This window comes from Mustela lutreola, chromosome 9, assembly GCF_030435805.1.
Source record: "Mustela lutreola isolate mMusLut2 chromosome 9, mMusLut2.pri, whole genome shotgun sequence".
NCBI lineage: Eukaryota > Metazoa > Chordata > Mammalia > Carnivora > Mustelidae > Mustela > Mustela lutreola.
In genome coordinates this window covers 12828355-12843217 of record NC_081298.1, presented here as the reverse complement: position 1 = coordinate 12843217, position 14863 = coordinate 12828355, and the positions used below count along the sequence as shown (strand labels likewise).

The window sequence follows — 14863 nt, the reverse complement described above, 5'->3', positions numbered from 1 at the left end:
AGGAGCCGCTATGGTCGATGGTTGCCCACTGCCTCCATAATATAATCGCCTCCCTGACACCCTCCTGTCCGTCGGGGCTCAGCCGTGACTTTGGCCAAGGCCCTCCTTGGCCAAAAGAGGTCAATGTGGTTCATGGCTTTGGCACTTTCCAGGTGACTCTAGTCATCTAGGGCTCCGTCCCAAAGCAGAAGCACCTCTGGCTGCCTCAGCTCATACCAGGCCCTGGGATCTGAGCCCTGGGCACACCCCACCAATGTGCCGAAGTATCCTGGGTGGGGTGCCCCGCTGATGGGAAGTGCCCTCTTCACCCCACAGAATGTGGCATCCGTTGCGCTGGTCTAGCTCCCCTCAGATCTGACCCCCTCCCCAGTCAGAGCTGAAAGTAAAGTTGCATTTTCACTGAAGACAAAGGTTTTTCAAAACAGCAAGAGGGGGCAAGGGGTGGCGAGTGGGGAGCGAGGGCAGGCGAGCGGGCCTTGCAGACGGGGCAGAAAGCTCCCAGTGCCTCATGTGCCCCACCAGGACAGTCCGCAGCCCTGGGGTGTCAGAGCCTCAGGGTGCTTGGGGAGAGGGCACGGTGCTGCTGACAGTGATGGAGACCGCTGCTGGGTAGCGTGGGGGTGAGTCACAAGCCTGGAGATTCCTTCTGGACTTTGCTTCAAGTGCCTGGTTGATCTCCCACCGCTAAATCCAGCCCCCCCCCCCCCCCATAAGCCGCCTCTTTTGATCAAGGGCAAGGCCTGGCTCTCCTGTGGGCCAGCTGAGGGCTTGACCCTCGTGTAGAACATTCCCAGGAACAAGCTCCCCTCCCCCATGGAGGCGCTGGAAGGGAGCTGCTGGGGGCAGGGACTGCGTAGACACGCCCTTGGAGCTGTTCTGCGGTATGGGAAAATTGTTCCTGGAGGCCCAAGGGGCCGGATTCCAGGATGCAATTTTGAACAATCATCCCTGAATCTATTAGATTCTATTAGGCTGGTGTCTGCCCTTGAGAACAGTGAGGGGTGAGTGTCGGGCCCGCCCTGGTAGGATTGCTGAAGCCCTTTCTCCGAGCCCTCTTCAGGATCTCAGAGCCGGGAGCCCAGCAGGGCCTGGGGACCCTCTGAGGCCCCGGCCAGCTTGCTGGTCTCCGGCAGGAGGCCAGGCTCCTCCAGGGAGGAGGTGGCATTTTCACAGGAACCCAGCTGCTGGCCGAACAAAGAGCGAAAAGCCTCACCTCCTCAAGCATCCTAGGAATGCGTGGTGTGTTCGCCACAGGCCTGAAGGCGGCGCCGCTCCCCTCTGCTGGGGAGGAAGACACGCCTCCGCCCCCGCACTGCGCCCCTGGAGCCCGCCTAACACCCACTGTCTCCCGGCTGTCCTCGTGGCCTGGACCCCGGATGCCACACCTCAAAAGGAGCTCTGGGCGCTGGTGGGGGTTGGGATGTCTCTGTGTGCTTCTGTGTGCACCTGTCTGCGTTGTGTGTCTGTGTGTGGATCTGTGTTTACACGCCTGTGTGTCTGGGTCTATGTCATCTGTGTGTACCTGTGCTTGTGTTTATGTCTTTGTGTATCTGTCTGTATCCTTGTGTCTGTGTATCTGTGCCTGTGCGTATGTGTGCATCTGTGAGGGTATCTGTGTCCATGGGTACAGTGTTCATGTTTGTGAGTGCATTTGGGTATCTTTGTGTGTGTCTGGGTATCTATGTGTGTATCTATGTGTATCTTTGTATGTTTGCACGGGCATGTATGTGTTCGTTTGAGTCTGCGTGTCTCTGTCTGAAACTTGTGTGTGTGCCCAGATGTGTGGAAGTGGGATGGCGCCCCAGGCAGGTGGTGTGGGACCCCGCATCAGGCAGCGTCTGGGAGAGCCCACGAGGTCCACGTCAAGAAGGGGACACCAAGCTTGACTGGGCAGCAGTTGGACAGGAGCCTCTGGACAGAAAGATCTAGAACTCTGACCCACCAGCAGGGCCCTGTCTCCTCCTCACCCCCCTCCTTGACTGTCATAATTAAATATCCCAGCTGCAGAAGTTTCTGGTTTTTGGTTTTGTTTTGCAAATGATTATACCCCAGAGACAGGAGAGCCCTCCAAACATACCCCTCCTTCACAAGGCAGCAGGGATTCTCTGGGTAAGTAATAGCAGGCGTTCCTCATGTTCAATTTCTATAATTTTCATTTCAAAGGGAAAATAAATGAGCAGGCAATGTCAAACAATCTCATGAAACTCGAGGACTGAAGGGGAGGAGGGATGCCTGCACCTCTTTTAAAGGAGAAGCCGCAGAAGCAGAGCCGACCTGCCCCCCCCACCCCGGCTCCCCACCCCTGGCGCCTCCCTAGGTGGGACTGAGCTGCCCACACCCCTCGGAGTGGGCTGGGGGTGCCGGCGGGCAACTCAGATGTGCAGAGAGGCGGGGCTGCCGGCGGGGCTGCCACGGCTCCTGGAACGCTGTTCGCCATCTGTCCGATCTCTTCCCCGAAGACCAGGGGATCGGGAGGTGAGCACACTGCCTCCTCCTCTCAGAGCCACTCTGGGCGCTGTCAGAAAGTAATTACAGTGAGGGGACAGAGGAGGGCAACGCAGTCTGATTATAATGACAATTAAACACCCGGAATATTCAGGCGGATTCCAAATTGCCCTGTCCTTGTCGCCCCAATGTCACAGCAAGGGCTGCTGGGTATCACTCACTGCTAATCGGGAGGTGGCTGGAGGCAGGGAGCGAGAGAACTTTCCAGAGAGATTTACTAGCCAGCTGGAGGGAGGAGGAGGGAAGGGTGGGTAGGGAGATAGGAGGTGGGGCTGGGGGCAGGACCCGAATCTGGCTCTGTGGTTTCCCGGCCCCGAGTTACCTCGCCTCTCTGTGCCTCGGTCTTCTCATCTGTGAACTGGGAATGCCAGGTGTGGTAGGCAGCCTCCACGGTAGCTCTCGATGGCCCCCACTTCCTGGCATCCACACCCTGTGTCCCCCCTCCCACACTGGCAGCACAGGTCTGTGCGACCACGAGAAAACGGCAAAGAGTCAAAAAGACTCTGGCTTCCATTTCGACCTCTCTCTGCCTACCCCAGGCCTCTGAGTCCATTCCTCCATCTTAGATCATTTGCTCTGGAGGAAGACTGCTGGTTGCCATGCGGTGAGGACACCCAAACAACCCTCCGGAGAGGTGCTGGTGCCGAGGGGCTGCCGTGGGGGCGCGCCACAGGTGGCTGCAGCCTGGGCTGACACCTGGATTAGGACCGCAGGAGGCCTGGCGCTAGAGCCTTCCGGACAGGCCGCCCCCAGGTGGACTCACACACTGTGACCCAATACACGTTTGCGGTTTTAGCTGCTCAGTGTCGGGATAATTGTTACACAGGAATGGATAAATCATACTTCGAGGGTCGTCGTGACTCTTCAGGGGTTCAGTGCTGTGTAAAGACTCAGCATGGAGCCTGTCACGTAGCCAATGGCTCAGGAAAGGCTGTGGAAAGTACCCACAGTCTCATGAGGCTACGGACCCCTTCTCAAAAAAACAATTTGAAATGCATAAAATAGACAGGATCACAAAGGACACCCACTATATCACAATGTACGCACAGACCTCCTGGGGTCAGGGGAGGACGAGGGTCCTGACTTAACACCTGTTGCCGGCTTTGGCCCATTGGCCAGTCCGGCTGATTTGCGACCAGTGTCACTGCAAGTGAGCAATGTGTTCTTGGGGTCTTTGTACCAGGAGGATTTGAGACAAGGCAAGGCTCTGTCACCGTCTTGCCATTAGCATCTTGAAGCCTGACCCTCCCATCCACACGCCACCCAGCGGCTCTGCGGGCAGGGTGCTGGAGCTTACATGTGCTGGGACGCATTGGGGAAGAGGCTCGAGTACTGGGGAGCAGAGTCTTCGGGGCCGTGGGGAGCCGCGTGGCTGATGACCATCAGGACGGGCCGGTGTGGGTACATCTTCTTGGATGTGCGGAAGAAGCTCACACTGTCGTTGGTGATGAGGTCTGTCAGGTAGTCCTGGGCGGGGGGGGCGGGGAGAGATAGGAAAACGTGTGAGGAGCCGGGCCACTGTACTCATTTAGACAGACAATCCCTGCCCCATCCCTGGGTGGGGGTTGGGGGGAGGTGGGTTGCTGATCGTCCAGGGGCAGAAAGCCAATCAGTGAGCAAGGAGATGGCGCTAATGGAGAAAAAGAAGCAGAAGGGCTTAGGAGGATGGGGAGAAGTTGCGATCTGTTGTCCATTTGTCATGGATATAAAAATAATACTAGCTCACACTTTTGAGTGCTCACAGAATGCCAGGAGTAGCTCTGTGTTTATTTGTATCAGTTCATTTAATTCTTGTACAACTGCAGGAAGTAGGGGTGATGTGAATTCTTGTTTTCCGGAACGAGAGATTAAGGCATAGGGAAGTTAAGTGAATTGCCTAATGTCACACAGCTCAGGCCTCCTGAGTCTTGTTTCCTAAACCTGAAGTCTTTTGGAAGTTCCAGAAATACTGCTGAACAGGGTGGGGACATCCCTGTATTCCCGGAGTGCTGTGCTGGGGGCAGGAGCAGCCGACCATGTAAACCCAGAACCAAGACAGTGACAAATGTGTGAGAGATGATGGAAATAAACTGTGACCAAGGAGCTGGAGTGGGGGCATACTTTAGCTGGGGCAGTCAGGGAGGGCCTCTCCGAGAAGGTGACATTGGGGCTGAGTCCTGAGTGATGAGCTGGGCACGGGAAGATCTTTGTCATTGGGGTTGACCGTCAACTGCCTTCCGGAATCCTTGGGGGAGCATGGCTGAGGTGTGAGCCTACTGCCAGAGATGCTGGCTTAATTAGTCTGTGGTTTTCCCCAGGAACTGGGCTTTTTAAAAGCTCCTAGGGGTTCCAGTGTGCAGCCAGGGCTGAGAATCACTGATCCAGAGGAAGTGTTCCAGGCAGAAGGAACGACAGATGCAGGGACTCTGAGGCAGAAAATGAGCACGCTGTGTGTTTGGGAATGTCAGCAGGAAGGAGCAGCACAAACGGAGGAAAGCAGGGTGTGTGTGTGTGTGTGCCTGAGAGGTGCGACCTGATTAGACACCGGGCAGGATGAGAGAGGAACGGGAGGAAGAGGGACACGCAGAAACTGAGGGCCTTAAAAGCTCAGCTACGAAGCTGAGCTTTGCCTAACCTCATCTTGAACTTGGTAAAAAAATCTTTAGCTGCTAATCTCCCAAGAAGGTAACAAGTTCCTGAAATTTACCTGATGCTCCCTGGGGAGCAGCTCTGTCCGAAATGATCACTTTCAAAATGAGGTAATATTTTACAGACGAAAATGTCAAGAAGTGGCTACAGCTTCTAGCCTGAAGTGAACCGTAGGTCGGACACCCACGGGTGTGCCTGGGCTTCCAAGACACGCCCTCTGGGACACTTGACACCGCACCGATGCATAAGGACGGCCCCTGCAGCTGTGTTCATAAAGCAGAAATGTATTGCAGTGACCAGCAATAGGGAAGTGATTAATGAGTTCATGCTGCTTTCATACAATGCAGCACTGGACAGACATTGCATGGAAGCAAGTCCGTAGTTACTGCGATGGAAAGCTGTCTGAGATCACACTTTTGAGGGAAAGAGTGAGTTACTCTCAAGCCAGGAAAATCCCATCTTTCTGTGGGGACAGAGGGTGGCAGGGTATAGAGGAGAAGCCAAACCCCTAACTCCATCTGCTTTTGAGCACCAAAGAAGAATCTAGAAGCACAGATATCAGTGTGCTAACTGGGGTCTAGGATAGAGGGAGAGTTGGGGGAGAAATTTACTTGCTACTTTGTATACTTTTCCTGGAGTACTTTTTATGACTACTTTTGGGGAATGACAAAGGTTTTCTATGAGGATTCTGTAGAACCTATCACATAAAAATAACATTACAGGTCACCTAAGTCAAAGAGCTCCTGCTACATTGTGGAGAATGACCTGGAGGGGCTGGGAAAGTTCTTAAAAGGACAGAGGGACCCATGGACGTGGCCATGAGCACAGTGGGGACCAGCAACTGAAACCTGCTGCCTCGGGCCGGTGGGGAGCCACGGGGAGGGCCGCCGCCGCTCTCTGTAATAAGTCCACCCTCAGTGCTTGCTTTTGGAATGACATGCCTAGTTGGCTGTGATTAAACGTGTTTTCTGAAAAGCCACCACGAATATCCCTTCCCAGGAGAGACCCGCAGTGCAATGACCCAGCCCCCAGAAAGCACAAACTTGAGCCACCTGGACAGACACGGACAGACCTTACCGGCCTGGTGCTGGGTGAGGAAAGCAGGCTGTGGAGGGACATGCACGATCCACCACCATTTGTGTGCAGGCGAAAACCTCACCAAATGTTACGTATTGTTTGGGATATCTGCACAGGCAATAGAACAAAGGCATCCATGGCCCTTAGCAGGGGGCTGTTTACCTCCCGGGGAGGGTAACATGGGGACTCCTATGGCTTGTGATATCACATGTTTAGAAACGTGTGCTGACATGAGCGGCTCGGCCTCTCCAGGCTGCCAGGAGGGGCTCAAGTGCTGGGAGATGAAAAGCCCTTGACACAGCGCCCTGCATGGAGCCAGCTCTGGCAAGCGGGCTCACACTGGCCGTCTTGGTGGTGTGGCCGATTTCCCGCGTATCTGAGAGCACCCACCCTCTGGGGTCCTCTTCCAAGCCACTTGGACGCCAGCTAAAGCTCTGCCGACCTCCGCCGGCTACAGCATCTGGCTGTCCATGTGGATTGGAGGGGACACTTGCCTTTATTCCAGGGGTGGGCGGTGAGCCACAGGTGGGCCCACGAGGACACGCCAGGTCTCTGGCCACAATACAGAGCATCCAGACATCAGAGTGAGGAGGGATCGGGGACCTGGGCCAGGGGGACAGTGGCATTGTCCCGTCACGGCTGGGAGCAGATTCAGTAGACAGGTTGTGTCCATTGGCTGCATGTGGAGAGGGGCAGTCACACCCCCCTCCCCCACCTCACGCCCTGCCACCTGGTTTCTGGTTTGGGTGAAGGGTATAGAGATGGGGTGGCAGGGTCCAGGAGAAAGAAAATGTCAGGGCGAAGGCAGGGGTGCTAAGTTCTGGACAAGCTGAACTGGGTGCTGGGTCAGCCAGGAAGGAGTCAAGGATGTGGGTTGTTAACAGGAAGAGTGAGACGGGGGAGGGGATTTTCTAGAACCTGGAGATCAGCTGATAGATTATGAGGAACTCCCCTCTCTGTAGCCTTGTGCCAGGCCCATTCCGGCTCTCCTAGGTGAGGAGCTAAACTTCCCCCGATGCCCTCCCGGCCATGCCCGTGCAGGTGGGCGGTGATGCCAGCTTCTGGGGACTTTGCTCCTAACTGGAGCTTAGCAGCCACAGCAGTGTCCCGCTTCCCTCTCCATCATGACCTCCGACCGACTCTGATCAGTAAACCAAGAGGAACCCAGTGCATCTGTGGAGATTGCTAGCCTGCAGCTCTGGGCAAAAGCATCCATTTCCCCCAAATGGTCATTTAGCCAAGGGAGCCTGTGGGGTGTGGGGCGCACTCCTGGGGAGCTTGGTGACAGGCCGGGCTGGCCCGTCTCACGCCCTGCCTCATTCTGCAGGGTTGGCCTTTGCTGCTGTTTCTCATTTATGTGCTCACTTAACAAATACTTGTTGGGTGCCTGTTCCCAGGGTGCTGGGCTTCCTGTTAAGGGCTTGGGACATAGTCACGGGTCTCCGTCCCCATGGTGATCACAGTCCTGTGCAGGGTGAGGAAAAGCATTCTCATTAGCAGCAAGAAGGCAGAGGACCTGGAAGGGATAGGAAGTTTTCACTTGCTTAGGATTATCTCTGGCTGCTGGGGACGGGGGACAGAGACTGTAAGGACAAGCGAGGGACCACAGCTGGCATGATGGGAAGCTCCTCTTCTTGCCTGGACCTGGGTGTTGAGAGAAACGTGTCCCATGGGTGCCCTCTGGGAGATCCACATACTTCATCCCGTGGAAGCCTGGGGTTCTACCTCTTGTCTAAACTTGGGTGAGATAAGCCAGTTCACCCCAAATTTCTCAGGCTATCCCCCCCAAACTGGAGTCTCCTGGCTCTGAGGGCTAGTTAACTTGTCTGATTGGGCAGCCCATATGAGCTGCTCTAGGGTTGTGCCTTGAGAATGATGGCTTTGCTCCTGAGACCTGGTTGGAGGGTCATGGTGGAACAGGGAAGGGAGGGTGTCCCCCTCCCTCCAGGGGGCAGCCCTCCAGCCTACCTCTGGGTATTCTCTTACTTGGCAAGTCAACCTGTAACAGAGGGTCTCCTCTTCTGAGCCGCTGGCTCCCCAGGCAGCAGGTCAAACTTTTATTCTGAATCTTAGAGCCGATCCTGCCCCTGGGGAAGCTTCTACAGCAGTTTGTGTTCAGAAGAGAGTCCCATCGCTTTAAGGAGCAATCGTATTTCATGAAGCCGAGGGTTCTGGAGTCAGAAACTCTGGGCTTGCTCCCCAGCTGTTTTCACCTGCTATCTGTGGGCCAACCACTACCTTGCTGCAGTTCAGTCTCTGCATCTAAAAAATGGGCCCAATAACAGTCCCTTCTCCAGATGGTGGTGTGAGCACGGGACAAATGCATATAAGCACTCAGCAAGGAGCCCGGCACTAAGAAAACCCACGATGAACATGGGCTCTGATTGTTGTCACATGTTTGTTCAACTGACCTTCACGGCAACTCTGAGAAGTGGACTTCGTGCCCATTTGACAGATGGGGAAACCAAGGTCATGAAACAAACAAGCAATGTACTCAGAGCAAGACCTCAGGCCTTTGTATTTTTTTATCTGTTCCATCGCTTTCCCCCCACAAAGTTATTAATGAGTATATGGTGGTTTACACTAAGCATCAACAACGCTTTTCTGTAAAGGGTCGGCTAGGAAATGTGTGAGGCTTTGCAGGCCAGATGTCTCACTAGTCCCTGCAGCAGGAAAGCAGCCACCAGTAAATGAACGGGCATGTCTGCGCTCCAGTAAAACAAGAGGCCTGGTGAATTGTAAATTTCATGTCGTTTTCACGTGTCATGAAAGCTGCTCTTTTTTGGATTTTTTTTTTTTCAATGAGTTAGAAATAGAAAAACCATTCTAAGCTCAAAGTTTCGACAAAAACACTTGGTGGGCAGGACTTGGCCCACGGGCCTTAGTTCAGAGAACAGATTTGGAAGCCAGATGGCCCCGGGTTTGAATCCTGAGCTCTACTACTTACAAGCCGGGTGGCCTCGTTTCTTAGCCTCTCTATGCCTCAGTTTCCTTTCGTGCTGGTTTTGAAGAGTAACGGCATATGCAGTGTAGGCTATGGCGAGAAACACATGGGTCGGTTCTGTATCATGCACAGTGATTTCACCAGATCCGCTCCATGTTACGTCTAAGCGCTACTCATTCTTCCTCAGGAATCACATGCCTGTGTTTTCCACACGAAGCTGAAAACAGTCCACTCCTCACCCCTGCTTATGATCTTGACCCCTTTTGTCCATTACCAGGAAGCACTTTTTCAGATGTGTTGTTACATGCCTTATAGCACTGCTTTAGGCATCTTGTTCAGTCTGATCAGATCACACTGTGCGTATTCATTTAGTCATTCAACAAACACAGCAGGGAACACAACGAATCCACATGCCTGCCTTCCAGGGTCTTGTATTCTAATGCAAGGAGACAGACATAAGTGGACCAGTGCTCCGCACAGGTGTGGTGGGTCAGTGGTGATCAGCTGGGGGAGTGCCCATGACACACAGTGGTCTAGGTAGGTGACTTCTGAACAGGGATCTGGAGGAGCTCTCTCTGCAGCATGCTCTTGCCTTCAGCCCTAGGTCCAAAGCCCTTCTGATGGCTTTACACACAGATCTCCCTTGTCTTTTTCTAGAATCCTCCAGTGTAGGCTTCCTTCATGGTCACTTCATCGCTTCCCACATTGGTGGCCTACAGTGACTTCTTTCAATAACAAACAAAGCTGCAAGTAGCAACTCAACCTGCTCCCCTCCTGCATATGAGGGAGGCTTCTCCGGAATAGAGAAGCACAAATTCGGGATCAAAGGGTGGTCTCTACAAGTTTACGGAGAACACCATCCCTCAGGGCCTTTGTGCCACCTGGGCCCTGTCTATTCCCTACCTGGAGCTCCTCCAGATCCTCTTCTGCAATCTGACCCTAGTCATTCCTTTCACTGCCAGCCCCACCTTCTCCAGCCCTCTCGGGCTCTCAGTGCGTGTGCTGTATAATTCCTCTCTCATTGTCGCTGCCTCTCTGTCCACCTTGCCATCAGGACCCTTTGTAGGGCATCTGGTCCTGGGAATAGTGACTCAGGACTGAGTCCTCAAAGGGCCTTATGAAGGAACGAGGGAAGGACTGTCACTTCTTCCCCAGCTGGGCCACCTAATGAAGCCACTGAGGCCTACACTGAACCCCAGTAGAGACATCTATCTCACTCCTCAGGCTGCTGGAGCATGGGCTCCCCGGCTCGGCCTCTGCTGAAACTCCCAGCTCCCTCTGGCTCCCTCCCGACGCTCTGGCCCCCACTGCCTGTTGCCTGTCTCAGGTCTTAACCCTGGACCTGCGCCAGCTCTGACTCCAAAGGGCCCCCATCCCCTCTGTTCCCAGGCCTCCGCTAACAGGGGGCCAAGGAATCCTCCCACAGGGCTCCTCTCATTCACAGGGGAGATGTGTCTGTGGCAGGAAACGGGGTGGAAGAACAGCCGCTGTGTGTCCCGTCATCAGCCCCAAAGGGACTCTGAGTGTCCCTGGATAACTTGATTACAGGGCTGCTCTGAGACCAGGCATGGACGTGGTGAGGAATTTTAACAAGCACGGGGTGGATTTTTCTAGGTTTTGGAGGATCTGCCTGTGCTGAGTCTAGGAGGAGGGAAGCAGCGGGTTCAGCCCCAAGACACTACAATTTGTATTTGTAGCTTATAAATCCCCTCACCAGCACTTTGGAATTAATTCACCTGGGAGGGCATGGAGATCTGCCCTGTGCAGAGTGAGACACAGAACAATGGGAGGGGGCGCTGTCCAGGTGATGTCACATGTGGTTTCTGCCACCAGGGCCTGAACTGACCAGACTCAGTGAGGGGACACATCAGTAGTGATCCCCTGTCAAAGGGGGGAGGGATCCCCCAAATGTGCTCGTGTTTCCAGAAGGGGAGTGGGATAGGGTGTTTTTAGGCCACGGAGCATCTGTTCAGCTTTCTTCTGTGGAAGCTTTTCATTTTCATATGGGTCTATTCTCAGCTGATGTTCCAGGGTCTGGCTGCCCGGCAGGGCTCCCGACCTGCCTATCTCCGGCACAGGAGTGGAGCCATGTGATTACAGCCCTTTGAAACACTGCTTCCCTCCCTGGGCACACTGATTGGTTCAGGGGCAGACATGTGACTCATCCAGAGCCAATGAGATGCAATGAAACTTGCTTGGAATCCTGGGAAGGAGACTCCCTTACTCTTAGCTGGGCAGGTCGGTGAGAAGACAGAGGGAGAGCCATGTTGCTACCGGGGCAGGGAAAGGGTGAGGGGGATGGACAGGAAGGGAAGGGAGGGGAGGGAGGCAGGGGAGTGACTGTAAATGGCGCTGGAGAGAAGAAAACAGAGCTTAGAGGAGAAACCACCACCTAAAGATTTTGATTTTGAGTTCCTGGATCCAGCTATATCTGATGCCATTACTGCTGGACCAGTTAAATCGGCAGGTCCGTTTCCTCTTCAGGTGAACCATTCTGAGTTGTTTCTGTTTCCAAGCGACTGAGAGAGGCCAGTCTGATTCAAGAAAGAATAAACCCTGTCGTTTAGGGCTCTCGGGGAAGGATTCATGGACGAGAAGATGGAGAACACTTGGATAAATTCAGGGCACGAGAGCACTAGTAAAGATTTGGAGATGGTTGTAATAACTGACAAGGCTGGTCTGCTTGAACTGGCTCCTACCGGGGGGTGCTGAAACAGGGGACAGGGCTGGCGTGTGTGTGCGCGCGTGTGCGCATATGCGCATGTGTGCATACCTGTGCTTTTACCCGGTGCTGTGTTCTGGCTTTAACACCTGCGCATCACTCCCCAGGTAACGACACATTCCACATCCCAGACTGTGAGCGCCTGGGTCTGTCTCTGCTCATCCTTGAACACCCAGCACCTGACACAGTGTCTGGCACAGAGCAGGCTCTCAACAAATAGTTATTGAGTAACACAACCAAATCCAACTAGTCTACTCACACGTATAATGGCTGGGAAGGTCAGAAACGCGACGCACAAAACATGCAGCACGGCTGGGCCACCATAGGGGCTCAGTAAGTAGATGTACACATTATTACTCATGCAGGGGTGTGCCCATTTTCCAGACTGGGGAATTGAGCCTCTTAGGAGTAGGGAGCATAACCAAGAAGGAAACATAATGTGTGGAAGTGGGGCTCTGAACTCCCCAGTCCGCTGCCTCCAAGAAGAGAAGCTCACTGCACAGTCCTGGGGGTTGGGGGTGGCAGCGGGCAGAAGAGCAGCACAGTGTGGCCCATCCAGGGGTCAGGTCTGGCCCTCAGGCAAACTTGATTCACTCAGGATGTTAGGAAAGTCTGAGTGCCTTGCCAGTATTTCAAAATCAGGAGCGTTCACAGGGAAAAATGCACACATTTGTAGCTTCTGCTGAAAAATGAGAAAACCTGGCCATCTTGGGCTCACCTTTCTATGTGGGACTGACAAGTCTGATCTGAGTTGGCTTTCCCCTCTTAGACAGATACATTTCTCCACAGTCCCTACCATTCCCTACTGTCTCCCCTACTTCTCACTTGCTGTCCTGTGTGTGTGTGACTGCCTGTCTCCTGGTCATTTCTGCCTGGGGTGGGGGGGGGACCTTGTGTAGTGATTCAGAGGGAGAGGAACTAAGGAGGGCAGCCCCGAGGAATCGTCCCCCTAACCCAGAGAGCTCTGTTTATGACAGTCAGCCAGGCCCAGGGCTAGTGGCAGTGGCAGTGGGGAAGGGGGAGGGAAGGGAAGAATGTTGCGGAGAAAGAATGGATCAAGAAAGCTGCAGGCGGATGCATGAGTTGGCTTTGAAGATTTAGTTGGGACAGGAATATTCGCTGGTCTCCAGATTTTTTTTTTTTAAAGATTTTTTTTTTTTAATGGGAAGTTCAGATGATACTTTTCCTCCTCCTCCTCCTCTCTCCCCCCTCCTCATTTAAACCAAGAATCAGCAAACTATACCCCATGGGCCAAACCAGGGCCACTGTCTATTTTTATAAATAAAGTTTTATTGGCACGAGCCATGCTTACTTGTCCACATATTACCTGTGGTGGCTTTTACACTACAGTGGGAGACTGAAGTACTTGCAACAGAGACTGTAAGGCTTGTAAACTGTAACATATTTAGTATACGGTCCTCTACAGAGAGAGTTTGCTGTCCTGATCTGAGCTACTTTGTAGTGAGTATCACTGTATGGCAGGGGCTCTCGGATACTCTGCGTGTATTAACTTGGGTGATGCTCGACAACCTTTCTGATAAGACTACAATGAATTGCCACTATACCCAGGGCAAGAGAATAACGAAGAAGACAGTACCAGTGCTACTGATGAATGTGGAGGAACTGGAACCCTTGTAACATTCCTGGCTGGGGCTGTTGGCTGGTTCAACCCCGGAACCCATCCTGCGTCTCAGCGATTCGCCTCGCAGGTGTGTAACCAGAGGAGAAGACTACCTACGTCTGTGCAAAGCCGTGTGTTCACCACAGCCTTGTTCGTAACAGGCCCACCCTGTCCATCAGGGGCTGCGCTGACTCACACCTGCCACCCGCACAACATCGCTACGTGCGTGGCAACGAGGGGACGCACTGCTGATGGTGTGCAGGTGCGGGAGGACTGTCACAGGTGTCCCACCGCAAAGAGCCGATACCACGTGATTCCATGGATATGAGGTTCTAGAACAGGCAAATCCAGGCCATGGTGATGGAAGATGGAACAGAGGTTACCTTGGGGGCGGGACTTTTGACTGGGAAGGTGTAAGGGAGCCTCTGGGGGCCAGAAATGCTTTATATCTTGACCCGGATGGTGCACCCAGGCGTGAGCAGTCCCTGAGCTGTCCACATCCTCTGTCTCACATGAGACAAATCAGTAGGACTTGAAAAACTATGACATGGAGAACAAACAAAGACACTGAGGTACAACCACACAGCGGAATGTCACACGATGACAGCGAAGGTTCTACACCACCAGGCACAGCAGGGATGGGTCTCAACGTGGGGGGAAGCCACAGGAGCCAAATCCAGTGTGCTGCTGCCAGTCGGAGCCGAGGCTGTCCCCGTGGGAGGAGTTATGGGCGGGGACTTCTGGAGCTGGCCGTGACAGTCGGCTTCTTGTCCTCCCTGTGCGCTGCTGACGTGTGCCTATCGGGCTGGACTATCTGTACGCACACTTTCCGTAGGAACACTCTGCTTGGCCATCCTGTGACCAATTCTCTCCGACACAGACTATTATTTGAGAGATGCACATAGGGAGAAACAGCGGCTGCTCGAGGTCCCTCACGGAAGTAAAGGTCACCAGCCCCCGAAGCCAGGCAGTTAAGCTCCCGTGTCACGCTCCTGACTGTCCCCCAGCCAGGGACAGGCAGGACTTACCTTGGAGTAGTCAAAGCCATGCTTCTCCTTCACCCCGTTCCGGCAGAGCGTGTAGTTATAAAAACGGGAGTTTTTAAGAAGGCCGACCCACTCCTTCCAGCCCGGTGGCACGTAGGAGCCGTTGTACTCATTAAGATACTTCCCGAAGAAAGCTGGAGGGGGAGAAGGATCAGGAGGCCACGTGAGAAAGCAGAGAGCGAACGTCTCCTCCGTCCCCGACCGCTGTGTCCCCAGGGTACGAAAACAGTGCTACCCTCTGAGCCTCCTTCTCAAATGCTTTTAGAGGTGTAAGATAAAATATATAGGATGATAGAGAAAATAAGTTATTCTGAAATACA

General features: G+C 53.7%; 1 protein-coding gene across 4 annotated transcripts in view; it reads right to left on the bottom strand.

Moving 5' to 3' along the window:
- Window positions 1-14863, bottom strand: part of SULF2 (sulfatase 2) — a 113006-nt gene that overhangs the window by 23793 nt on the left and 74350 nt on the right. For all 4 annotated transcript variants that reach the window (XM_059132920.1, XM_059132923.1, XM_059132922.1 and 1 more), the window contains 2 exons: window positions 14526-14677; window positions 3803-3972 (listed from right to left, as the gene is read on the bottom strand). In XM_059132920.1, coding sequence (XP_058988903.1) covers window positions 3803-3972; window positions 14526-14677 — 322 coding nt within the window. The remainder of the gene's footprint in view (window positions 1-3802; window positions 3973-14525; window positions 14678-14863) is intronic.